This window comes from Engraulis encrasicolus, chromosome 23, assembly GCF_034702125.1.
Source record: "Engraulis encrasicolus isolate BLACKSEA-1 chromosome 23, IST_EnEncr_1.0, whole genome shotgun sequence".
NCBI lineage: Eukaryota > Metazoa > Chordata > Actinopteri > Clupeiformes > Engraulidae > Engraulis > Engraulis encrasicolus.
This window is the reverse complement of record NC_085879.1, coordinates 48,264,925-48,292,777: the sequence shown is the minus strand read 5'-3', so window position 1 is coordinate 48,292,777 and position 27,853 is coordinate 48,264,925. Positions and strand designations below refer to the sequence as shown.

Genomic DNA, 27,853 nt, shown 5'->3' with positions numbered 1-27,853 from the left:
GGCCATGAAAATATTTATGTACCGTATTTATTTTATTTATTTTGTATTTATGTGTGCATGGTGCGTGTGAAATGAAAATGAAAATTAAATAAAGAAGGTTTTGTTAAGGAGAAGTTTGACTTGGCATTTCATTACCTACCTGCCGGGAGGATGCTGAGCCAGGTGTGATGGCCCTGTCTGTGTGTCAGTGTGTGCATTCCAATATGCGGACTTGCGTCCTCCACTTGTGCTTGTGGCCTTGTACCAAGAAGTAATATGTCGTGATGACATCACTGACAACAGCATTGTATTTCCATATCTCGCAAAAGCTCAATTGTAAAATCATTTCTCATTTGCAAACTGGATGGTGAATGAAGAACAGTCCCCCAAAAATTGTTGTAGCTTTACTAACAGTAGGGAACCTTTATTTTCTCCACCGAGGCGGGGCTTCAGCAAAATGCGAGGCCTCAAGCACAACTGGAGGATGGGAGCGTGCATATTGGAATGCACAGTGTATGTTTGTACCATCCACACACACAGTGTGTATTTGTCTCATCTGTAGAGGGCACCAAGCACACAGAGATTCACACACTTTGGCCAGTGTTGCCAGATTGGGCTGTTTCCCGCCCAATTGGGCTGCTTAGGATGGGCGTGTGCGGGTAAAAATGGCATTTTGCAGGAAAACCCGCCCAATTTTGCCCATAGAAATCAATAGAATTGGGTGGGATTTAGTGCTTCCAGGCGGGTTTTGAGCATTTTTTGGGCTGGAAATCATCAGCCTCATCTGGCAACCCTGACCTTGGCAAACAATCGTACACAATCGTAGGCCGGACAAGGGGGCAGTGTTGCCAGATTGGGCTGTTTCCCGCCCAATTGGGCTGCTTAGGATGGCCGTGTGCGGGTAAAAATGGCATTTAGCAGAAAAACCCGCCCAATTTTTGCCATAGAAATCAATAGAATTGGGCGGGATTTTGTGCTTCTTGGTGGGTTTTGGGCATTTTTTGGGCTGGAAATCATCAACCTCATTTGGCAACCCTGCAAGGGGGCAGTTTTCCATCCCTCATTGCACTTGGTTGAACTGGTTTACAGGGACATAGTCTAGATCAGTGTTGATTTCCCACAGCATATGCAATAATTAGGCCTAAGTGTAGCCTCTATTTGAAGAATTAAACTTCATAAAAATACCTCTGGGTGTTTCAAGCTTGTTACATCAGCATGTGTTATAACAATACACATATTTTAGGCTGTAGGCCTACTGGCTGCCATGTCCTAATGGTGTAACTGTCTTCAGCGAACAACCTGCCTGGTCGACGCCCATAAATGACTGTGTAGTTGAATCAGATCCAAACAACCTGTTAACGCCCAAATGCCATGTTTGCTTCTGGCCGATGACTTCAGCCAGGCTCTTCTACAGCTGCACAACTGTAGTTCATTTCACACACCACCGCCGAAATTATTGAGCGCCACCACGTGGGGGCGTCTTCAGTACTGAAAGTGCACTACAGTAGAGAACTACACACATGCAGAAAAATCCCGCGCTAGCCCGCTGGTATCCCGTCATTCTCTCAAAGGCGCGCTGCGCTGCTGGTGGTGTGGAGCTGAAGCTCTGTGTCGGTGCCACTGCAACTCACTCCGTAGTTTCACAAACTCACACACATAGCCAAGATGGCGGACTCAGACTCGTGGGGTAAGAATCCTAATTTAACAGTTACTATCAGCTCGTAATGTTATTAATAAGGACCCAGTAGGTTGATCAAGCTGTATACCTACTGTACAATCTTCTTATTTTGTATCATTTCATCGTAGACGCTGACAACTTCGAGCCGAATGAACCGGCAGCGGCAAAGAAGCCAGCCGCGGCACTGCTGGACAAATGGGAAGGCGAGGACGAGGAGGAAGATGTAAAGGTAGCAGCATTTCTATCTAAATGTTCAGTTGGTGGATTCCGGTCAATTAAGCAACAGGACATCCCCTACAATTTGGCAAAATATAGATTTAGTCCCCGGTGTAAGTCAAAGCCTGCTTTCATGTCACGAATATTTCGTGTTTGCTTTTAAAGTCAGCTAACACTAGTTAGCAGGCTTATGGGACCGGCAAGATGGAAGAGAAGTTAAAAGACAGTTGACATTTAGCATCCAAGATAGCTTCTGTTATGAAGCAAACCGGTGTCCTTATTTGGGTTTTCATACTGCGGCCACACCTGTCAACTTTTAACGGGAGTCCTAGACAAGTGTCATGTTAGCAAGAAAATCGATTGACGGTGGCTAACAAGTGTGTTGTCACGTTAGCCAGCCGGTTAGCCAGCAACCACGTTGTCGTTCGATGTGCAGTAGAACTATCCAGACAACCCGAGCTAGAGTCATATTTTTGAAACTCTGCCATCCAGCGACGGGCATATTGATGGTTTAACGTTGTCGCTGCTATCGATAGCTTGACACAGCTTGATTACCAAAGTGAGTTCATGTTACCCTCGTGATGATTCTAGTTCATACTACGTTAGTCTCTGTGTTGCTAGCCCCTTTTGCTAGCTGGCTAACTTTGCTACGTCAGACTGAATACACTCCCAACTGTGAAAGCCAGCAATCTGTTCAGAAGCCAGTTGTTTCCATATGTCAACACGCTAGTTGTTTCGTGGCTTTAGTGTTAACTAACAACGACCTCTTTTGGACATAGACAACTGATATATACCACACATTCAATAGTGCATTTCAACACAAGAGATAGTTCATGCTTTTGGTTTGTGTTTTTGGATGCGTTTCTGGTTTGACGTGCGTCATCCTGACTGTCATTTTGTGCCTTGTGACTTGAGTGGAGTGGAGGGTCGGTTCGGTTACAGAAGCTGTCCCAAAATGATCTCGACATCGGGTCTATGATTTGGTGTGTCAACTGTCACACCATTGCCCCGTTTCGCAGGTCCACATCCCGCCCTTTGTGCGTCTGGGTTCCAGAGGCCTCTCTTTATTTCGCCCACCGAATCCTAGAACCCCCTAGCTCTAGCTTTTCTATTCAATCACGTCTGCTTGTAGTAGCAGTGCATGCAGTGCTAGTCTAGACCACTCGAATAGCGAGTCAGTTTAACACCCCCATCATGTCCAATAAGTGTCTATTATTTACACCTGGGGCCTGAATGTGCCTACACACCTACGCTGTGTACAAGTAGTCTTCTGGTGCCAAAAGTGTCCTGCTTTTTCTTGGGCATGTCATTGAAGTACATCCTGGCATCATGTATGATGTATCAAGACATCTTAACGATTCCTGTGATGTTAATTAGTACAATGGATAGAAAAGCCCTTGAATACTGTGTCTGTGTCCTGCTGTGCGTCTGTACTGTACCAGTGAACAGAACTGCACGACACGTGGACAGCAAGACTGCAGGTTTGAACAACAGGTTTGTTTACATAAACAGAAAGCTAGTGTACACAACGCAGGCGGCTTTCTTTGACCGTATACACTAACCAGTTAGGCCTATCCACAAAGCCAATTCTTTCATAGTTGTTACAGATATGGTCACCAGCTGTCATTGTCCGGGATGTGCCTGTTCTCGTGGAGTCTCAGATGTTTCACATTTACACAAACACAATCACACCCACAATTACCCTACAAAACCCATACAGATATCACAAAACCCATACAGACATTGAAGTTATTTGTAGAATAATTCCACGTGGATTTGATATGTCAGATGTCTTGGTGTATTGTGTTATTTTTACATCAGCCTGACTATATGATAGAATCATAAATCATATAATAGGATTGTGTGTGCCTTGTGTCAAAGGAGTTACTTACTTGGCTAAGATTTCTATCTTTGATTTAGTTCTTTTTACGTGTCCCTCTCTTTGATTGTCTCCTTGTTATCGCCATGGTCTCAGAACACTGCACATGATTCCAACAGCTCAGGTTGTCCAGTTCAGTGTACCTAAATGTGAAACTCAAACATTTTTAGCTTTCTTGTTTTTTCCTTCACACTGTCTATTAGGGCTGAGCGGTATACCGTTAAAAAAAATGTGATAACGGTTTCACCTACACAAGGTTCACTTTTTGATGAGAGAAGGTTTTTTTTGTTTGTTTTTATTCCAAAACAGTGAAAATGAAGTGAAGAAATTGAAATGAAGATTAATTTAAATCCAGGATTTTATCTCATTTTTAAATTAAATTTCAGTCTTTTCTTCAAAATCGTTGCTTATTATAAAAACGTGCAGAGAATCGTGATATCAATTTTTATCAAGAAAACCGTGATTAACATTTTTTCCAGAACCGCCCAGCCATGTCTATGAAATGATATCTTAAGCATCATCTGCAAAGGCTTGTTTGTTCACTTGACGCAAATCGATGTTCAGTCAGTGCGTCTCCTCCTGTGCCTGTGGGTTGGGTTACACTTTACTTAGTGTGGATGCATAGCACATTCATAGCAGCTGTTATACACTTTGCATGAAGGATTCATGACTGTTTCGGAACACATTCATAACAAACCTTTCATAGACATGGAAGACAAAAGGATGGCAACTTGTCAAAATCAGTAGTCATTGAGGGTTCAGAACAAAACCTGCAATAACTTACTGCTTTAAAAAAAAAAATATATATATATATATATATATTGACAAATTGCTGTCCTTCCGTCCGCTAGGTTCACGAAAGGTTTGGTTTGAATGGGTCATGAAACAATCATGAATGCTTCGTGCAGACTTTATAACAGCTGCTGTCAATGTGTTATACAGGAACATGTCAAGTGAAGTGTTAGCGTGGTTTGTTTGGTTTGCTCTTGTCACATTCACACCACTGCACCTTAGTGGACGTGCCCATTTAGTTTTGTTGTATAGGAAACTGTACAATGACAAAAAAGTGTTCTATGATGTAAATGAAATATTGAGTCACTTAATCACTTGTCTTATGTCTCCACAGGATAACTGGGACGATGAGGAGGAAGACAAGGGGGGAGATGAGAAGCAGACAGGTAGGAGAGTATAAACTGCTCTGGGCGCATTTCTCGAAAACGTAGTTGCTAGCCAGTTAGCAACTTCCATAGTTGCCAATGGAAATGGCAAACAGCAAAGTAGCTAATGTAGTTAGCAAGTATAATTCCGAGAAATGCACCCCTGGCTTGCCATAGTGGGGAGAGGAGAGGGTGTAGGAAGGAGTTTAAACTGCTCTGGCTTTACCATCGTGGGAAGGGGGTAGGAAAAACAGTGTTTCCCACAGAAATTTTGGAAACTATGGGGGAAGCCGGGAATTTTTTTCCGGGCGGGGGGGGGGCTTTTCACACAGGCCTTTTTTGGGGGGGGGGGGGGGGGGTGTAGTACATTTATATATTATTTAAAAAAGTGCAGTACAGTGAATAATTTCTGTTTACAACACAGTTTCATTCGTCCCTCATGCAGGGGTCTATGTAATGAAAATAATGAAACAAAATAGGAGCAGAGATAAGAATTTAAGAGTACTGTGAAATTGTTAACACATAGACAAAAAGGGTCTAAGAGGATAGGCTATGCCTTTTCCCCACACACACGCACACAGGCGTACACATTCTACATGAGGGGTGCTGGTCACAGGGCCAGTTTTTCAAAATTCCTCCCATTGAAAGGGCTGAACAACATATTACACATTTATGTCTATATTCACATTCATTTCTATATACAGCTCAATGTCTCCTCTGCCGTGTCAATGAAGGCCTGTCACCTAACTCATTACAACTGTAAAACAAAGCCTGGGGAGTGTCAGTAAACTAATCCGAACTATCCCTTCTCTGAAGGTTTTCTATTGTTCCCAAACCCAAGTTACTACAACAACCAACTACAACAACCTGACTAGGCTTTTGATCCCTCTGTCTTTCAAGCACTCATGGTTTTCTCTATAGGATGTATTTACTCCAGGAGGAAAATGCGAAGGAATCGTAATTCAAATCGTTTTTAACAAAAACGGAAATCGTAAAAAAAAAAAAAAAAAAAAGTTAAAAAATAAAAAAAAAAATTGTATTTACTCCATGTATTTACTCCAGGAGGAAAATGCGAAGGAAATCGTAATTCAAATCGTTTTTAACAAAAACGGAAATCGTAAAAAAAATAAAAAATAAAAATGAATTGTTTTTTTTTTTTTTTTTTTTATTTTTTCTTTTTTTTTTACATTTTCGGAAACTATGGTGGCCAAATTTAAACTATGGCGGGCCGTCATAGTTTTCTCAATGTATGGGAAACACTGAAGAAGCTGCCAGGTAGGCGAGTATAAACTGCTCTGGCTTGCCGGAGAGGTGAGGTGGTAGGAAGCTAGCCTGGGTAGCACAAAGGTTTGTTTATCGGACATTTCTTTTTTTTCTAACCTAAAAAAAGTTTAGACAACTGTAATATGCAATGAGCTCTACATATCCAAGGACATCCTGTATATAATTTTAAATCTCTCACTTGTCAATGTAGCACACAATCATGTCAGTGTCATTGCTGACAAACTGTCTCCTGTCCAGACAATGATGTTGGGGACATTGTCAGTGATTGCAGATGGGCTGATTTTAAGCTGGTTAGATGTTATCAGGCTTGCAGATTTGTGTGTGTACAGTATATTCACAACATTTACGCCGGGTACACATACACACGAATTTGGCCAAGTGAAGCAAATTTTTTGCCATTCATTCCTATGAGGCAAGCGAACAGGGGCGAAGCAAAGCGAAATTTAAAAAATATATTTGGCCAAGTTAAATATCACGCGAATGAGGAGCGAATTTAGCCTGCGATGGATAATCAATTAAACTCAACAAAATAAATGTTTCAATCGTTTTGATTCGGCCTGACAGTTGAGCTTTCAGAATGGAACACTGAATTTTGCCTCTCTTTGCTTTGCTCGTTTCGCCTGCATGTGTCTGTGCCTGTAATTACAGTTCCTTCACCAACTGAAATATTTCAGGTCTTGTATTGTATTAATATTGATGATTTTGGCATACAGCTCATGAAAACCCAAAATGCTCATCTCAAAAAAATTTGCATATCAGGAAAAGGTTACAAGCTATTAACTTAATCATCTGAATCAACAAATTAACTATAAACACTGGTTAAAGCGTCCTGAGGTTTTAAAAAGTCTCAGCCTGGTTCATTATTCAAAACTGCAGTCATGAGTTAGACTGATGACCTGACTGTTCAACATTGAAGTCAATGGCAGTGGCATTGCATGAGGGCTATGGAAGCCCAGATATCATTGATGCTTAGCTGTCAGCTGTTTTTTGTTCTTTAATCTGGTGACCCACACTTCCCTCTTCATTATACCCCATAGATTTCTATACCACGCTTAGGTATTTTGGTGGTTATGGACATTCTAAATCACCAGACAGAACATTCCATTGACTTTCAATGGGTTTCATTCTGGCAAATTAGAATGTCCATAAGCACCAAAACATGGTATGGAAATCTATGGGGTATGATGAAGAGGGAAGTGTGGGTCACCAGATCACACAAAAAACAGCTGACCGCTAAGCATCAATGATATCTGGGCTTCCATAACCCTCATGCAATGCCACTGCCATTGACTTCAATGTTAAATTCTGGTCAGCAGACCTGAAATATTTAAGTTGGTGTGCAGTGAATCTAAAATATGAAAGTTTATTTTGTATCATTACATTATGGGGGAAAAAATGAACTTTAACACAATATGCTAATTATTTGAGAAGGACCTGTATGTACAGGGTGTTAGTTGTAAACTACCGGATTTCTTGGAGCTTGAAAGAAGTAGTTCAGTGGCTTATGGTGCATTCTTTTGAAACTCCGTTGTCGGACACCCAGACCTCCGCCTTGTGAAAGTGCAAAAGAACGGGTATTCAATTTGTGGTTCCGAAACACAAACTCGGAGCATTACGGTGTACTTCGAGTTCGTTTAACATAAGTGTTTTCAGACATTTGTATTGTCCCCAGCTGTTGCAATAGGAACGCATTTACAACGGTTGTTGGGAGAACAACCTCAGGTCAACCGATAGCCGAGTTTCAAAAGAATGAGCCATCACAACCTCTGTAGGCTACTGTTCTCACGCTTCACAACAAGTGTCTCCCTTCACTCTCCCCACAGAAGCAAAAGTCTCGGCGAAGAAGAAAATAAATGATAAGATCAAAGAAAAGGAACTCAAGCAGAAAAAACAACAGGAAGAACTTAGGAAAAGGGTAAGTGCCAAATGATCAATACATTTTGAACAACCAAAGTTGTGTTCTTCTGGCAAATATATTTTGGTTCACCTTAACTCATTGATGCCTAAAGCCCCTGCAAAAAATACCTGCTGATTGCCTAAGCCCTTGTTGGGAAAGTTGCCCTCATCCTATATAAACCTAAATATTTTAGCCTCTAATACATATAAAAACGTGAAATAAGTTGCATTTAAACCCTAAGACCCTCATCTTGCATTAGAATGTGTTCATTCAGCTCTAACATACCCACATATGTATTAAAAAAGCAAAAATCTCAAGAGCCTGAATGCAGGATATGCATCTCTAGGCACCAAAGGTCAAACAACATATACGAGTCATCAGGCTAAAATTGGTAATATGGTAATAGAAATATTCTGACTTGATGAAAAAGCACCAACTTATTCGAGACTACTTAAGGATTGTTCATCCCTCCCTTTCATCTCAAAGTTTTATATTCAAGGCCCAGCCGAGGCTCTATCTGTTGGGCACTGGACTGCTATGCGGGTGACCCGGGTTCGATTCCCCATTTTTCTCTCTTTCTCTCTCTCTCTCTCTCTCTCTCTCTCTCTCTCTCTCTCTCTCTCTCTCTCTCTCTCTCTCTCTCTCTCTCTCTCTCTCTCTCTCTTGTGTACACTTGCTCTTTGTCTTTGTCTTTTCTTTCTCTTTCTCTTTCTCTTTCTCTTTCTCTTTCTCTTTCTCTTTCTCTTCTCTCTCTCTTCTCTTCTCTCTCTCTCTCTCTCTCTCTCTCTCTCTCTCTCTCTCGCTCTTTTTCTCTCTCTCTCTCCCCCCCCCCCATCTCTCGCCATTTCCTGTCTGTTCTCCACTGTCCTTTCATACAAAAGTTTTAGATTTAAGTCAGACCTCCTTAAGGTCAGATTAGACTTTTGCAACTGCGCTCGTCAAAACTCGCGTGGGAGTGGCCACGAACCAACATTGTATTCATGCATCTGCGAGTTCTGCGAGGTCCGAGGTCTCGTCGCGAGCCACATTTGAAATTGCGCGATTAGGCTACTTTCACTACATTGTAAGCACTGCGGTCATTAAGCAATGTTGCTTTCTATCCCGGTTAGCTAGGTATTTTCACACAAATTGCAAAGGCAATGCACTGGTATCATTATTTGACATACCCAGTCTGTTTTCACGAGCAGAAAATGCAAGCATGTAAAGACTGATTCTGTTGTAAAGCATGTAAAGTTGATTCTGCCGATGTGTGTTTACATTCGGTGGAGGAACGGTAGTAAAACTGCAGGCATTGTGCCACGAGTGTTCAACTGATGCATTGTTTGTTACTTAGCTTGTAGCTTCGTGTATTTACACACATTTACACACAAGGCATTAATAAAGTTTTTAACAGAATACAGCTCTGCTCTCGCAAACTACTGGCATTGCGCTGCCACAAGAACAGAACAAGGAAGTAGCGAGACGACCAATCATAGCGCCTTTTTGTCTGCGTACTCCGCGTCCGTCCGATGGATAGTTAGAATTTTTTCGAGGCGCTCGACGACGGGCGCAGAGCCTCTGAGAGGGGGGCGTGGACTCGCATAGACAGAAAACGGACGGACGCAGATTCTATGCGTCCGAAGCATAAATCTAGCTTTAGAGTAAGCCCTCCTCAGGCACTCCTGATATTTCTGTGGTTTGTGTCTGCGTTGGAGGCATTTCCACTAATAAGGGGAGTTTTCAAAGTTTCTCAAAGATGAGTCAGATTGCAAGTCACAACGTGTCATGAACATGACACAGACTTCCACTTAGCCAAAAAATACTCATGTTCAGTAATGTTAAGCAATAGTAAACTGCGGCCTACTGCTGACCGCCTGTATTTATGAGTCCTAATACAGAATATTGCTAATGATGTCTCTCTCCCTTAGGCCTAGAGCAGTGGTTCTCAACCTTTTTTGAGCAAATGCCCCATGGATTTAATCATAAACCTGCCAGCACCCCTTTGACCTCATTATTAGCTTGTCAACGCCCCCCTTAGGTATTAAGAAATCTATCAGACTAATGCCCCCTATTGGCAACTATGTAACAACGGGTAGATCAAAGGGTTTAAGGTTCGAATCCCACCCTTACACTCCCTACCACACTCCATGGCTGAGGTGCACTTGATCAAAGCAGCTAGCCACATACTGCTCCAGGGACTGTAGCCAATACCCTGTAAATAACTCGGTTGCTTTGGAAATAAGCGCCAGATGAGTGTTAGTGTAATGTACTGTAATACCAGGCTGTGCGTGACTACAACTTGGCCATTTCTGAAGCGTGTGTAGGCCTACGACATCACTGCCTCTCGTTCACCACAGATCCCTCTCTTTCATTTGTCCGCGTCCTACTTAAACAGTGTGTGACATGTGCTTAGGGTTACCTGCTCATATTACACACCCTATAATGTGTTTTGAGGACTTCAACAGAATTAGGGCCTTGTACTTCCCAGTGTTCAGGAGATAACGTTTCCCGTCCCCTCGCGCATTGTACAGTCTGGCTATATGGGTAGCTGGCTAAGTTGATGCACAGCTAATTCTATATCACAGGAGCCTGAAAGCCTGTTGGTTAACCCATCTTAGCCTGATGTATACGTATACGCTGCATTGACCTAGCCTGGGAACTCCCATACTGCCTTTAGTTCTACACAATCGTTTCGATCTGAAAGACAGTCTGGCGAGGATGACTCATAACGTCCAAGATCATGGGCACTGTGTCATAATGGCCAAGCATTCCGACCTTAACAGTTTCTCTGCCCAATCAGAGAGCAGGGCAGTGTGTCATAATAGCCAAGTATTCTCTCCCCTATGGAATTTACAATAGGCAACTCCCCAGACCTAATCTCACTTGTGATTAGGTCTGGTGTTAACCAGGCAAACATTGACCTAGGCGCCTGAACATGGACACTGCATTCAGGCTTTTGAGATTTTAGTTTTTGTTTTGTTTTTTTTGAACAAGAAATTGGTTATGTAAGAGCTGAATAAACATATTGTAATGCAAGGTGAGGGTTGTAGCTTTTAAATGTGACACATTTCCCTTTTTTATGTGCTTCGGAGGCTGAGATATTTAGGTTTTTACAGGCTGAGGGCACCTTTTCCCTAAAAGGGTTTAGGCATTCTGCAGGCTTTTTTTGCAGGCGCCTTGGGCTTAAATGTTTTAACCAGTATGTTTTTACCTCATATCAACCCTGTGCTTCCCTGTGTTTCCCTTCTGTAGTTAAAGGTGCACCGTGTAATATTTTTTTAGTAGTTTAAGCTTACATAAAGAATTCATGTTGCCTTTTCACAAATGTCAACCTTTTTCATGAATACTTAGCACCATCAAATTCTTGGTATTCATCCTGACTGAGAAAATGACACTTTTCATACATGAAAAGGTGTATCTCCTTTATGAATTTCCAGAAATGGGTATTTTTAGCTGCAAAACTTATTATACTTCGGTCATATTAGTATATCAGCTTATTGCGTTGTAATTAGTCATGGAAAGTTTACATTTGACAATAGGCGGCCCAGTTTCAATGAACAGAACCGTTGCAATACCTACACTGGCCACCATCCTGCACAGTGCATCTTTTAAATAAGCTAGAGGGGGACACTGGAGCTGAGCGAGTGCAAACCACTGTTGCCCTCTGCTCTTTTCCTCTGCCCCCTGAGGCGACCCCACAACTCTCCAGTGTTCTTCTGCCCCATATCTGACCTTTTCTATTCATCCCTCTACTGCCCCACAAAGGCAAAGTGCAGTAATTACACCAACATTGAAAATGAGAAACCTGCTCTCAAAGCCTTTGTTTTAAGTTGGATAGTGTGGTTACTGCAAATTCTCTAAAATGGCACACATTTTGACCATACAGCATTTTTTTCTGAAGATAAGAGGTGTATGGAAGACCATTCTCAGTCTAGTTACTGCACTTTGCCTCTCTGTAGGGCTGTGTAGCTAACCAGGGGTGCATTTCTCAAAACCATAGTTGCCCGCTCGCACACGTTCAACTACTTTGTTGTGTTTGAAATGCAGTTTCCCTCTGGCAACTACCCAGGTTCCTTACTGGCTAGCAAATGCGCCTTTGAGAAATACAACCCAGAATTATTCTCCCCGAGGCCTTGTGTGGGCAGAGGAATCTGAGGAGTTGCAGGAGATGACCCTCTCTGTGTCTGAAACTGCACTTGTGTCAGTGTGCTGGCGTTTAGTGCATAGTGCACTGAAGTCTTAAGTCTTTGGAGGAAGCGCGGTATCTGTAACTAACAAAACCTCAGTAGCCATGTGTATGTGTCCTCTCTCTCTCTCTCTCTCTCTCTCTCTCTCTCTCTCTCTCTCTCTCTCTCTCTCTCTCTCTCTCTCATTCAAATCAACTGTTCTTCTGTGTGCACAAAACTAACTCGATCTCTCTCTCTCTCTGTTCTCCCCCCCTCTCTCTCTTCTCCCTCTTCCCCTCTCTGTTCTCTCCTTCCCCCTCTTCCCCTCTCTGTTCTCTCCCTCTTCCCCCTCTCTCGTCTCCCTCTTCCCCTCTCCAGTTAAAGGAGTCGGAGGCTGCGCGGGAGCTGACCCCGGAGGAGGAGGCGGCGGAGCGTCTGCGTCAGAAGCAGCTGCAGGAGGAGTCAGATCTGGAGCTGGCCAGGGAGGCCTTCGGTGGGTCCCCTCTTCCCCCAGCCACCCACAAAGAAGGTGCAATCGCCTCCGCCTTCGGGGTTTTGAGCCAAGCGCAGAGCGGTCTCACACCCAACCACCCGCCTCGGTCCTGTCTGGACCTGTCTCCGTCTGGTTTATGTGTGGTTAGGCCATGGCGATATGAGTTAGATTTTTTTATTATTATTTTATTTATTAAAAAGAAATCGATTTCAATTTTATATCACGTTATGAACAAAATCACTACTTTTTTAGTGATGGGGGGGGGGTTAAATCCAGGTGCCCACGGTCTGGTTTGTGTGTTTGTGTGGTTGTGGGCGTTTTTTTGTACATTAGCCTCTGTGATGTGCTAGCCACAAGCACCATTTTGAGTGTGGTTGTTGTAGGTGTCTCAAGTGCATTTGCCTCTAACCACACAAATACACCTAGCGCGACAAGAGCAAGGCGAGCGACGGAAGTAATTGACTTTGTATTGAGTCGCGCGACAAAAGCGATTGTGGCGACAAGAGGCGATTTGCGCTACGAGAGCGACAGTTTGAAGTTGAAATCCTTTCAACTTTCTATGACGCAGTTCGGCAACCAGCCGCGACAGTCAATGACTGTATAGAGGTCAGTGACCACAGCCAATGGGAATGTTTGAATGCTTTGACTTCTGCTTGTAATGGACATACTGTAGTCGCTTCAATCGCGCGTATCGCTCTGTCGCTTCAATCGCGTCGCGGCTGGTCTATTTGTCCGGCAACAGGGCTTTGAACACAGGCCCTGTCTTTTGTGTGGTTTTGGGTGTTCGTCAATGAACCCTTGTTTGTGGGCGTCTTGATGCCATCACCTCTTTAGTGGGTTTAAAACCGTGAGTGTGGGGGCTGTCCCCTTGCACGGATGCAGCATAAATGCAATTTCGTTGTGTGCTGCTGTGTACATTTGTGTGCTGTGGAGTGCTCTGCCACAACAAGGGAGTTGGGAGTTTTTCGTAGGTGCACATTCATGTTAGCATTTAGTGTTGGACTTAAGTAGTCAGAGACAAGCGTTTGAGGAGTCAGACTTGAAGCCTGATGGTTGCTGGTTTGATTCCCGACACCTCAAAGTAGGTGGGGCTGAAGTGTACGACCACTTCTCTCCCTCATCCTCTGTGACAGGGGTGCCTTCAGCATGGCACCGTTCCTTTCATACACTGGTCCCCTGGGGGCCCCAAAAGGGTTAGGAGTCAGACTTGTAGCCTGATGGTTGCTGGTTCGATTCCCAATACCGTAAATATTTTAAGTAGGTAAGAAGAGTGAATGGGACAGCTGTGACCTACCTAATGGTTAGGGAGGTGGTCTTGGGGTTGCAGGTTCAAATCCCACCCTTACCCCTCCCTTCACCTCCATCCATGGCTGAAATGCCCTTGAGCAAGGCTCCTGAGGTTAGCCTGATTGTGGTGCGGGTCCTCCCCATAAACTGCTCCCCTGAAGAAGCTGGGGAGCCTCCCCCTTGCACCATATTGGGCACAAATGTGTTTTTTTGTTGTTGTTTGAACTGTGTGCTGTGGTTGTGGTGGTGGTGTGTCACAAGGACAAATACAAACAGGGTTCCCACTGGTGCTTGAATTCACCTTTGGCTAAGGCCCGCCCTAAAGTGCTTTTTGACCAATCACAGCGCAGCAAAAGGACGACCTCGGACAAACCTCGGACAGTTTTGACAGCGCTCCATTGAACTCAATGCTGAAATCGCATGTTTTCAAGTAGCCTAGTTAGGGATGCACGATGTATCTTCCAGATGTATCGTATCGGCCGATATTCAACACATCGGACATCGGTCTGATGGGTAAAACTGGGCCGATGTTAACGCCGATGGTTTTTTTAATATGTTACGGTTCTAAGAGAATGGACTTGACGATGACTTTCACTGTTTGTCTTCTATTTTGTCTCTATTTTTTATCTAATTATCACAGGGAGTTAAAAAGTGTTTTTGGAAATAAGACGACATTCAAAAATTCAGTTTGTTTGCATCATTGTCATCTCTTTTTTTTAAAAAAGAAAGAAAAACATCGGTATCGGTTAATATCGGTCATCGGCCAAAACCGCAATATCATAATCGGATATCGGTATCGGCCGAAATTTTTGACATCGTGCATCCCTAAGCCTAGTTAGCGAGATACGTCCGTATTATTATTAAAATATGATTGGAAATTGTGACTGGGGTATTTGTGACAAAGGTGCGAGTTTCCCCGCGATGTAACAGGTGGTAATCGCTTTCCTCTTTACCTAAAACCGGATTAATATTACTAGCAGTTATAGTCTGCCTTGAAGGGTCTCGGCAGCCTCACACTCGACTAGAAAGCACACGGATCAAAAACATGCTTTGTGTGCTCCGATCATGCCACCATCTCATTCGTGTCACTTCTCAGTAAGGTTGTAAGCAAACCGCGAACCTGTTTCAGAGTAGGATTTTGGATTTCTGACCTAATTAATGAAGAAACACCGCTAGCAAAGTTAACTATCGGTCACGGCAGGAGTGTTTTGACTAGCAGCTGATGGACGTGATTTTGTTAAGCTACTGAGGATATAAACACCAAACGTTAATGTTACACATTGATGTGGTAGCCTTGAAGATGACTAGGAACAGCCATCACGTTGTGTGCTTTCGTTTTCGTCTAGCAAGTTTGAGGCAGGGCTCAAAAGATATGCGAGCTCAGCTTACCATGGTGCTGGTTACAATGCCTATCGATACCCATGTGAGAAGAGTCCACAACAGCTGTGATGCATCGCATGACCGTTCAGAAAATAAATACTTATATTCACAATGAATGGCGTTTTTATTTATTAGGGGTGAATAACTGCTGCGATTTGCAGTCACTGCATAAATCACGTTGATATCTCAGCATTGAAAGTTTATCTCTCCGACCTAGCAACTGTAACTAAAGAGGGCGGGGCTTAGCCAAAGGCGAATTCCTTGAAAATGCCTTCCCACAACATGTTAAAGGTGCTGGAAAACCGAAAATTTGGTGCTTGAAGGTGCTTAAAAAGTGCTTGAATTTGTTCCTGAAAAAGGTGTGGGAACCCTGTACAAAGGGATTGAACAAGGAAAACGGGGGGTAAATCACTGCACACTGGTGTTCTTTGCTGAAAGTTTTATTAGGTGAATACTGAACAGCACGTTTTGCTGTCACTTCAATGTGCTTTGATATATACCCCCCCCTCTTACCTTGAATAACTCTGACTGCACATCACCAGCACTTGAACGCTAGTTGTGCACAGGGCCCCATCTCAATGTCAAGTTTTGTAGCCTTGCTAAGGACGTGAAACGCCTGGTGATTGGATACTCTTTGGTGAACTCGGTGGAGTATCCAATCACTGGGCGTTTCACATCCTAGCAAGGTTAACTTAAAGCAAACTGCCTGGCTCTTTCTCAATGTCCAGTGTTCTGAGTGCTCCAAAGGGATTTACAGTGATACTGTCCCATTTTTGGAAATTAACTTATAAATTATATTATTATTATATTTATTATTATATTTAAATGATTGGGTTTTACCTTTCTCCTGTACTTTCAACCGCCCTCTGAGTATGGCAGTGCTATTTTTACCTCTATGCTAGCAGTTAACATTGAGTCCTATGAGACCAGCTGGCGGCTAACTGGTCTCATAGGACTCAATGTTAACTGCTAGCTTGGAGGTAAAATTTGCACTGCCATACCCAGAGAACGGTTGAAAGTACAGGAGAATGGTAAACCCCTACTATTTTACTCAAGGGAAGGTGCAAAATAAGCTTATTTCCAAAAATGGGACAGTATCGCTTTAACATTTTTCACTTGTGGCTGTAGGTGTCAGTGCTCCGACTCCAGGACCTGCTCAAGGTGAGCCACTGAGGAGCGCCCGGAGGGGTGACGTTTGCTCCAGCGCGTTAGTTTCTTTGATAACACTTTACTTGACGCCGGCGTCATATGCATGACATAACCGTGTCATGACTGTCATGGACGAGTCATAAATAGTATGTCAATGTCATAAACATGTTATGGTCAGGAAATGGGCATAATGTTTATGACAACTCCATGGCTGTGTTATGACACTTATGTCATATAACGCTGGCGTAAAGTTAAGTGTGACCCTTTCTTCTCTCTGCTCCTATCTGCGTGTGTGTGCAATGGGTTGAGAGACGGTTTGTGGTTTTACAGTGTGTGTGTGTGCTGTGGATTGCTGTTTTAATATGACCTGGGTTTCGCCTGAAGAAAAGTCTGTGGTCACGTAGAGGCAAACCATAAACCTAAATAAACACACATGGTCATTTAGAAACTCGGTACAGCTGTTCAAATGTAAAGAAATCAGATATCTGGAAATATGCACTCGGGTCATATTGATTTTTGACTTATTGATTTTGTTTTATTCTCTGCAGTGGTCAGTGTGTACAGACTTGTTCTCAGGTCTTTTCTAATTGAAGGCTGCTTTGAGTACTTCTTCTTCTAAGCGTTTGCCCACCTCACTTTTCAAATGTAGAGAACGGCATGCGAGGGTGAGGTGGGGTCAGCTTCTTTCTTCTGTTACTGGATGTTTGGTCTTTACCAGCATGCCTGTCGGCTACCTACCTTTTCTTAAATCTTCAAAAAGCACATTTCACAACACCATTGTGGATTACTTGATGCCTTTTTGTAAGGTTTGATTTCAGAACCCTGCTTCAAGTGGGGGGATATTTCCATCCCAAAGTTCTACTTAAGAATTTGTTAAACATTTTTTTTTAACAAATTGCGGTAAAGGTTAAGTGTAATGCCCGTTGTGCATTTCACCTGCACATTGTTTTTTCAAGGTACTTCTAGTATGGGGTAATGCAGGGGTTCTCACTCTCCCCCCCTCTTAATGACAAACTGCCCCCTAACTGAGGCTGTACTCAATGACTAGTTTAACCACCCTCTTGGCATTACCGCCAAAATCGAGGCGTGGTACACCAACATATTCTTCATTCTCATTTGTTTTTTAATATCAAGCAATTACTGTACAATTTGGGTCCTCGGGTGTTTGGTCCCTTGATCAGCATGCCTGTCTGCATATCTTTTCTTGCATCTTTGAAATGCACATGTCACACAATTGTTAGCTTAAAATGTGACCGTCAGAAACGGGTTTCAAATGGGCACATTTTCTTTAATGCAAAATCTTAATTTGCTGGTTACGGTTACTATAGTATGGGGTACTGCAGTGTTTCACACTCTTTCCCCCTTTTTCTTGATGAGAAATGTCAAGGACTTCTGTGCCCATTTTGCGCACATTGTCTTTTATGCAAAATCTTTTTGTGTGATTTGTAGATGTAAGACCTTTTTGGAAAAGGTCCACTCTTAATCCAGTTGTGCATTTGATCTGGACTTTGCTGGTTAATGGTACTATAGTATGGGGTACTGCAGTGTTTCTCACGCTTTCCCCCTTTTGTCTTGATGAGAAATGTCAAGGACTTCTGCGCCCATTTTAGGCTTTCTCCACCTGACACGTTTATTTAATTTTTATTTATTTAACCTCTGATTAACCAAGAGCGGCCCCATCCCGTTGATGCACAGTGACTCCTCTTCCATTAGGGGTGTAAATCGCAGCCTTCATGACGATACAATACGGTATTGATTTCTTAAATCAGGGATTCGATTTTTTTTCGATACTTAATAACTCCCCACGATACGATGCGATTCGGTTCGTTTCGATTTTTTCCAATTACTTTTCCACTACTATTGTGTTATGGAGCTAGGGTATTGCACAGGGGCCAGCGATTCGATTCTTTTCGATTCTTAACAATGCCCCATGATTAGATACAATGAGATTCGATTAAATCGCCGGCGGATACTTCCGATACATCGATACTTTTCGATTTTATTTACATCCCTATCTTCCATCCGTTTATATTGCCCTGCTGGGGTCAACAGTGGCCTAGTTCGGGCATGGTGTAGTAAGACGTTCATGGTATTTCAACATGCATAGCTTAAATTGTCGGCATTGAAGGCATTTCATAGGTTCATTAAGGAGTCTGCTACTGAAACACACAGGATTTCTTTCTGTTATCCTAGCTCCCATCCTCCCTCGTGCTTGTGGCCTCCTGACTTAAAGAAGTTTCTCGCAAAAGCGCAGTTCAAAGGTCATTTTCTGATTTGTAATCACAATGTGGAATGGGGGAAAAGACCCTCAAGAGTTGTTGTGGATAGGCTGACAGCGGGTAAACTTCCTTGTTTTCTCCACGGGGCGTCAGGACACGAAGTGTGAGGCCACAAGCACCAGTCAGGAGGGGAGGTAGGATAATGACATGTACCCTATTACAGGGGTAGGGCTGGGTATTGCAGCTATGTTCCTGTATCGATTCGATTTCGATTCTGAGGGTTTTGAATCGATTAATCACGATTCGATTCGATTCAATTCGATTCACTCCGAATCGATTCAATCCGTTCCCTTTTTGGTGCAAGGATTTCCCCCAAAAGATGCTGTTGCCTATTTTTATATAAAAATGTCAAAGGGCTGTGGCTTGACAGTGTTAACAGATTGCTAATTTGTAATAAGTAGGCCTAGGCCTAATTGACTAATACCTACTGGGTATTTTCCATAGACCTAAATGAAACAAAAAGAACAAAAAAAAAGAGCAAAAAAAATCGATTTTGTGCCCTGTGAATCGATTATGTGAATTTTAAATGATATCGATCGATTATCGATTGAATCGATTATTTTACCCAACCCTATTACAGGGGCCTATACCAGTGTTTCTCAACAGGGGTGCCGGGGAAACGTGGTTGATAAGTAAATTATGTATATTTGTCTAAATTGATAAGTTAATGCTAGTCAGTGGAATTTTTCATTTTTTCATTTTTCACAATAAAGTAAATATCGGTCGCCCCAGTCAGCTGTAACTTCAAACGTAGGTCGCGTGATGTCTCCAAATGTGTTACTTTTCTGAGCTTGTGTGGTATCGGATGTAATACCATGTTGCGTCTTGTTGGTTTGGGGTGCCTTGAAATTTTTAATGAATTGAAAGGGTGCCTCGCCTAAAAAAAAAGGTTGAGAAACACTGGCCTATACTACAAAGCTGGTTCAGGAAAAGTTCAGGTTAAGTTAATAGGTAAATCATCTAATACAAGAGCACTGTAGGCTCTTCTATTAGATGATTTTCCCTGTTAATCTTAACTTAGCCTGAATTTAGCCTGAACCAGCTTTCTAGTATACGCCCCTGCTGTAACAGGTTGATAACATGGCATGTTTGTTTGTCTTCAAGGTGTGGACTCCAGCAGCTCGAAAAACAGCGCTGTTTCAGGCATCGACAGCCTGAATCCCTCGTCTAGAGAAGACTTTAATACGCTCGAGAAGCTCCTGACGGAGAAGATCACACAGTTTGACAAGTCCATTCACTACTCTACCTTTTTGGAATCCCTGTTTCGTGAACTGTGTATTTCATGTGAGTATGATGTCGCCTTGACGTTGCGTGAGTGTGGGTCAATGACATTTTAGTAGTAGCACACATTAAGGTGGTGCAACCACAACTAATGCTGCTGTTGCATGGATTAAATTATTATTATCATCATTATTATTAGTGCATGGATTAAATTATTATTATTATTATCATCATCATTATTATTATTATTATCATCATTATTATTAGTGCATGGATTAAATTATTATTATTATTATCATCATCATTATTAGTGTATGTTCTAAGTGACATTCATTACACTACATAAACTACCAATTGCCAATTAATTTATGGGCATTAACTGTGGTTTTAGCCACTGACACCTGAGCAAAAAAACAACAAAAAAATGTGCAATTGTAAGACCTACACAAACACAGGTCAGAGTTCAGTGAAGCTTGAAAGATGTTTTCATTCCTCAACTGTGAGGAGCTTCGTCAGTTTCTGGTCGATTAAAAAGTGGTCCAAAGGATGATGTTATGAACTTTTTGACTTGTATGTTGCCCATGTGAAACTTGTGCCTAACTTGTGTGTTCTCTTCTTTCTCTCCCTCCTTTGCCTCCTCTTTCTCTCCCTCCTTTGCCTCTGTCTTCCTTCCTCCTCTTCCTCGCTCCCTCTCTTTCCATCCATCCCTCCCTTGCTCTTTCCCTCTCTTCCTCCTCCTCTGTGTCATTGTTCCTCCTCATCCGCAGTGGAAGTAGAAGACTTGAAGAAAATCAATTCTTCTCTGACGGTGCTGCTGAATGAGAAGCAGAAAGCGGAGAAGGTATGTGTTCGATAGTCCTTGAGAGGGCCATATCCTTTACATTAGGGATGCACCGATACCGATACTGGTATCGGTATCGGCACCCGATACTGCTCATTATACTCGTACTCGTCAAGCACTTGCCGATACCAGGAACGATACTGCTATTTCACAAAACAATGCAAAATCTTGTCACGTTCTGTGGACTTGAAAGCAGCATGGAGAAAAGTGCCACCTCATACATTTACTAACATTTAAATCTACATGGAAATGGACAATAAAAATATCAATGGTGGAAAAAAACAAGGTCATGCATTTATTTTCATTGTATTTTGTTGGTAAAAGGTATCGGTATTGGTACTTGGTATCGGCAAGTACACACATTAATGTACTTGTATCGGTTTTCAAAAAAGAGGTATCGGTGCATCCCTACTTTACATACCAATGACACTGCAGCAGTGTACAGTATGTTGCTTATTTATCACAAGACCAAGACATTCTCAGATAGTCGGGTTGGGGTCGAATTAACGTGTCCTCCTTTAAACACTTGCATGATTTTTCTCTGGGGAGAAAAAGAAAAATGCACCTCTCCATTTTGTGCAAACACCTCTGACTTTGAGATGACAAGTTGCAGCACGCCTACCTAAACTAACCTTGTGTAAATGTGTTTGTTGTATTTTCAAAAATATAATTTTGTCCAGAATAGTTTTTATCTTGACTCTTAATATTTCATGAGGCAAACATTTAAGTGGAATTGCCTATGCTCCCATCTTTGTCTCGAGCAGCTCTTAAGTGCTGTGAAGTGTACTTCCTCTTTTTGGCCACTGTGTGGAGCTGTTGCGCTGCAGTGAGATTAGTAGAGTTTCCATCTATGGGTCTATTGGATGCCTGAAAGGCACTGTTGAACACCAAAGAGGAAATACCCATATGTGGCAGATAGAGAGGTATAGCTTGAGTGTTTGAATTGTCATTGTGAGTGAGTGAGGGAGTGAGGGAGGATGGTGGCGGGGTCTTGTGTTACAGGTGTATTTGGTGTGTGTGTGTGTGTATAGGACAGTATGTGTTTCTTTTGGTTTTTAAAGCGATACTGCACCATTTCCGGAAATGAGCTCCTTTCACACCTCCCCTTGAGTTGACCTCTACCTTCCTCTGGTTCCTCCAGCCGTTCTCTTATTACCCCGCAAACACACCAGAAGACTCCAAAGCCGCAGAGAGTCTCTGGACTGTCTTCATAGCATGAGCGACACGAGCGATAAAAGCGAGTTTATGTCTGGGAATTTCGACATGCCAGTGGCCTGCGGGGGCTGTCGCTGAACAGCATCATAACTAATTTACATAATATTTACTGAAGTTCAGCTACAAACGGTCACTCAAAGTTGCCTCTGGTCGCGAAGTCGCTTTTGTCTCTTCTGTCGCCAGCTCCTTCATACAAAGTTAATTGCTTTCGTTGCCGGTGTCGCTTTGGCCGCTTTTGGTGTGTTAGTGCCATTAGTCTGGGAGTAGTACTTCTAGTTCCAACTAAGTTAGCAATTATCATTAAATCTTAAATGATTCAATGAAATATGCAAATTTAGAGTGAAGGGAACGGCTGGGAGAACTAGAGAAAGGTATGAAACAATTATTTAACTGAAGAGATGAAGAACATGAGCTTTTTTTTCTTTTTTTCAGAAATGGTGTGGTATTGCTTCATTGTGTCACCTGTGTGTCTGTCTGTCTGTCTGGTTAGGTTAGATTAGATCAGATTTAGACCTAACTTTATTAGTACCAGAAGGTAGACTTGATGTGCAGCCAAGTAACACGTATCCTCATAACAAAACATTTAAAACATTTACCACACACATGTGACATGCACATTTCACACTAAACTCTAGACAGTACCAAAACATTCTATTAAACGTCATGGTGTCACATTAAGTGGCAAGGATAAACCTTTTATTCTTTGTACCCAGCAACAGGTGAAAGGTGTGTGTGTGTGTGTGTGTGTCTTGTCTATTTTTATTCACACTTTTTATTCCCGTTGTCCCCACCAAGAGCAACAGGTGAAGGATAAGAAGGCAAGGCAAGGCAATTTATTTCTATAGCACATTTCATACATGGAAGCAATTCAATGTGCTGTACTATGAGAAAAAAACATGCAAAAACAGAACAAAGAGCGAAAACAAAAGCATAAAAGCCATAGCAGGGCAAGACATGCTGTAAAAGAAGGGCTTAGTGAAGCGTTTCTCCACGGGGGAGGTTCAGCCCCCTGGGGGACGTTGGAGAGCTCTAGGGGGGCAGTGAGAAAGATAGAGCTGAGAGGGGGCGGTGCTCAGTTGCCATTGGGGCACATTAGTCCATTTAATCTTTAAATACTATGGGGGAGTTGTCAGTCTTAGGATGATGTCAAGGGGGCGTTGGGAGGCTTGTGATGAGGACAAGGGGGTCTTTCAAAAAAAGGTTGAGGACCAGGCTTAATGTGTTACTGGTGTGTGTGTGTGTGTGTGTGTGTGTGTGTGTGTGTGTGTGTGTGTGTGTGTGTGTGTGTGTGTGTGTGTGTGTGTGTGTGTGTGTGTGTGTGTGTGTGTGTGTGTGTTTGTTTTGTCTATTTTTCACCCGCTTCCTTCTCTGTGTCCCCCACAACAGCAAGCGGCGAAGGGCAAGAAGGGTAAGAAGGGCAAGACCAACCTGGCGGGCGGCGGTCTGAAGATGAAGATGAAAGACGACCTGGACGACTACGGAGGTCTCGGAGGCGGCGGCGGCGGCTATGAACAGGACTACGAGGACTTTATGTGACCTCGGCCTCGCCTCTTCCTCCTCCTCCTCCTCTTCCTCCGCCTCCTCCTCCTCGACCGATTGCTCGCTCGCGCGCGTCCAGAGGTGTCAAAAAATCCGATTCAGAAGTTAAAATCCTTGCCACAGTTTCCTTCCAACACGGGTGACTTCACACACACACACACACACACACACACACACACACTTCCTCAAACATTATTCCCTCTATTGATGCCCCTCATTTTAAATCCATTTTCATTTGAAGATGCTTGACATGTTTTGAGGACTGATTAGGATCTGCTGATTCAGTGGCTGGCAAAATTTGTGGCAGGGTTTTTACTTTCTGAACCCGAGATTGACACCTCTGCTTGCGTCCGATTTAACCCCCCCAACCCCCTCAACACCACCACTTGACACGCATACATACATACACGCATAAAGAACGACAAACGTGAACATTCAGACAAAACATACCCTCGACTTGACTCTTCTGTACTCTAACTCTTTTGGACTTAACCTGTCTTGGACTCGACTCGACTCGACTCAACTCGACCTGACCGGCGTGTCTCATGTGAAAGTCCCTGGAGGGACCGGATAAAGCAGGCAGTGTATCAACTCAGCATTCGGCTCGAAGGACCGTTCTCTACATCCGGAGATGCTCAGCTCAGCTCACACCACTGTTGTCTTTCAAGGCCATCGAAAGAGAACAGAATGAGAGAGAAAAATGAAATAAGACGTATATTATAATATTAAATTGCCTTGTTACTTTTCCTTTATTTTATTTCTTTTCCCTTTTTTATTTTTTTTTTCTCTGTGATTTGATCTGCCATTCAAAAAAAACAGAAAAGAAAACGGCTTAAATACATGCATACACACACACACACACACTTTTTCAAGTTAGCCCTCTGCGCTTCAAGTGCCCTCACAAGTGGCTGTGCTTAACCCTCATATACACGTTTGCTACACTTTTTTTTTCTTTCTTGAAAGAAATGCAAGTTCACTTTTAGAAGGCAATAGGATCATGTCACTGATCAACACGAATCACACACAGTACGGTAGTATTACTTGTTCATCATAAATACGATTAGATACTAATTTGATGTTCTATGCAAAGTTCATTCAGAAATGTTCATTACTACTTGGAGTATTTTTTGCTGACCTGGTTATTTGTATTATTATTTTTTCCTTCCTACTTGGAGGTGTGCAGTGTCTAGAAACGTTAATTGCCAAACACAGATCTGATGCACATGTCCTCGATTTCAGAAAGTTGTTTCTTTTTGAGTTAAGTGTAGTGTTTTTCTTTTACAATAGCTAAGCAAAACAAAACTCAGTGACCAGGACTTTGACTGACTGTATTAGGGAAGTGCATCAGGAATCGTTGACTTTGAAAACTGAAAAGTGATGTGATGCATTTCATGGAATGCAGCTTTTCCCCTTCTGATGCGTTTCCTGTTGGCTCGTTTTTCTCTCCCCCCCCCCACCCCAAACTCTAAAGGTGTAACCCTAGTGAGCGGAGGCAGAAAGAAGTCTTGGAACACAAACAATATTTAAGAAAACAAACAGCAGAACTCAATAAATCTAGTTCGCTTTTTTTCCATTTTATTTTTTTAATAAGAAGGAATGGCTTTAAGACAGTCGGTTGTTAATATAGAATCAGTTGTATGATGCTGGAGTGAAAGGGATCGCGTCAGGGTTGATGGTTGGTGGTTGCGTTGTTGTTGCTCTTCGATTAGAAGGAAGGCTGGTACAGTAGTAGGGAAAGCTCTAGAAAGTTTCTGTCATTAAAACTGATCTCTCGAACCTCTCGCCGCCGCTTCCGCAGGCTTGTATCAAGTGTCTGGCGAAGCAACGTTTGGCTGGAGAACCCTTTTAGGCGAACGTTTTCACAGCGCTAACTGTGGAATGCTGCAGGTTTTCTCCCTTCGCCCTCCCCTTTTTCTAACTCTGGTATTATTATAAAGCATTTATTGCCTCCACTGACCGCCATACAATTGGAAATCGGACAACAGTTGAATACATTTACCTGCAAAATGTTTTCTTTTTACAGGACCTAATTTAAAAGAATCCATTGGCCAGGAGAAAAAAAACATGGTTCATAGTGGTGTGATGAACTAATAAAAAAAGATGGCTGCTTGAAATCAATTTACATACGAGTGCGTTGTTTTGTGTGGTTTTATTTATTTTTTTGCATTTTTTCCATTTTTATTTCATCTGTTTGGATTCACCCATATGAAAAGAGTAATAAATACAGCATTATTTACAGTTTCAAGTACTACATATTATCACAGTACAAGAGCAAAATGCATAATTCATCATTAACAGCTTCCCAAAAGATAGTCCCTGGGTTTGAATAATCAATTAAGAGTAAAGATATGAATTATTGGTAATAAGGGTATGTACTATTCAGCTTCCAAAATACTGAAAACACAAACAAGCCAGTCAAAGTAAAATGCACACATTGTGATTACAATAATTAAAAAAAACATTTACTAGCTCCTCTTCTTCAGGTATCATTTAATTAAGCAATATGCTTTGCCAAAAACAACGGTAGTGAGAGAGTGTGTGTGTGAGTAAGGCGCAAAGTGTGTGTATCCAGAAATAGCATGGCTGGGTCCAGAGAAATGGGGGATATTCCAAGAACTTGGTTCTGTTTTAAACCTGTCGAAGTTAACTTGTAACAAGGGCTAAACTTACTAATAGCATGCCTGCAGGTATAGCTTGATTTACGTTCAGGTGAACTTGGAGTCACACTGAAGCCCACCAAGGGTACGTGTACCACTAGGGGTACGCAAGCACACTGCAGGGGGTACTTGGGAAAAATGAAAAAATGTATGGAGCATAATCACATTGGGATATAGAGTGAGGGAGTACTCATGGTATGACAAAAAAGGCTTAGGGGGTACGTAAGACAAAAAAAGGTTGGGAAACACTGCTGTAGCCTACCATTTCTGGATATAATCTAATTTTACACCTCTTTTTCAGAGGTTTTACCTTCTGTTTTGTATCTGAACCACTGTCTTGGAATACCCCCAGTAATGCCTCAAATACCACGCCATGTGTATATCCACAGCAATGAATCGAACCTCAACCTCATCTGATGAGGGCTTATGATTGGGTGAACCAAACCTACAGCTCCAGGCCTTTTTATTAGAATACCATGAAAAAGTTGATTTATTTCCATAATTCAATCAATAATGTTAAACTGTCATGGATTGTAGATTCATGGCCCAGTTTTTTAACTATTCCAATCATTAAATTGTTTATTTTTACACATTTTGGTCTTCCAGCTCAAAAAAAACATGAATTGGGGAATTCACATCATTAGAATATTGTAATAAAATCACGATTTTCTTCATCAAAATTTGTTTCACATCAGTGCACATCAAATCAGTTGAACTTTGGTACTTTCTACACAACATGCAATGTTCAATACTTGGTTAGGACTCTCTCTGTCTTAATATTATTAATAATAACGGCCATGATGCGTTTAACATTGAAGTCAATGGCAGAAACAGTGCATAGGAGTAATGGAAGCCCAGATATCCTTGATGCTTTGCCGTCAGCTGTTTTTGTATAGCTGACCTGGTGTCCCACACTTCCCTCTTCAATATACCCGAAGATTTCCATGCCATGTTTTGGTGTTAACTCACCAGTTTAATTCTAACTCAACAGAAATTAAACCCCATTCATTTTCAATGGGGATTCATTTCTGGTTATTTAGAATTAAACTGGTGAGTTAGCGCCAAAACGTGGCATGGAAATCTACAGGGTATATTGAAGAGTGAAGTGTGGGGTACCAGGTCAACAAACAAGAACAGCTGACAGCAAAGCATCAAGGATATCTGGGCTTCCATAACTGCCATGCACTGTTTTTCCATTGACTTCAATGTTAAACGCATCATGGCCATTATGAAGACAGAGAATGTCCTAACCAAGTATTGACCATTGCATGTTATGTAGAAAGTACCAAATTTCAACTGATATAATGTGACCCGAATTTTGATGAAGAAAAATTTGATTTTATAACAATATTCTAATAATGCGAATTCCCCAATTCATGGGTTTTTTGAGCTGGAAGGCCAACGTATATAAAAAGAAAAAAAAATAATGATTGGAATAGTTAAAAAACTGGGCCATGAATCTACAATCCATGACAGTTTAACATTATTGATGGAATTATGGAAATAAATCAACTTTTTCATGGTATTCTAATAAAAAGGCCTGGAGCTGTATATGGT

The 27,853-nt window shown here is 42.2% G+C and overlaps 1 protein-coding gene across 1 annotated transcript; it reads left to right on the top strand.

Moving 5' to 3' along the window:
• The first annotated feature begins 1,496 nt into the window (after positions 1–1,496).
• Positions 1,497–25,757, top strand: eif3jb (eukaryotic translation initiation factor 3, subunit Jb). Its single transcript, XM_063190416.1, has 8 exons — positions 1,497–1,666; positions 1,786–1,886; positions 4,879–4,930; positions 8,017–8,108; positions 12,614–12,728; positions 19,928–20,107; positions 20,812–20,885; positions 23,487–25,757. Exons 1-8 carry the CDS (start codon positions 1,645–1,647, stop codon positions 23,634–23,636), a joined length of 786 nt encoding a protein of 261 aa, XP_063046486.1. The 5' UTR covers positions 1,497–1,644; the 3' UTR covers positions 23,637–25,757.
• The last annotated feature ends 2,096 nt before the right edge of the window (positions 25,758–27,853 follow it).

Excerpts from the sequence above, each read along its gene's own strand:
- eif3jb (XM_063190416.1), top strand. The coding sequence starts at position 1,645 with ATGGCGGACTCAGACTCGTGGG. Across the intron at positions 4,931-8,016 it reads GGGAGATGAGAAGCAGACAG|AAGCAAAAGTCTCGGCGAAG; the intron begins GTAGGAGAGTAT and ends CTCTCCCCACAG. Across the intron at positions 12,729-19,927 it reads GCTGGCCAGGGAGGCCTTCG|GTGTGGACTCCAGCAGCTCG; the intron begins GTGGGTCCCCTC and ends TTTGTCTTCAAG.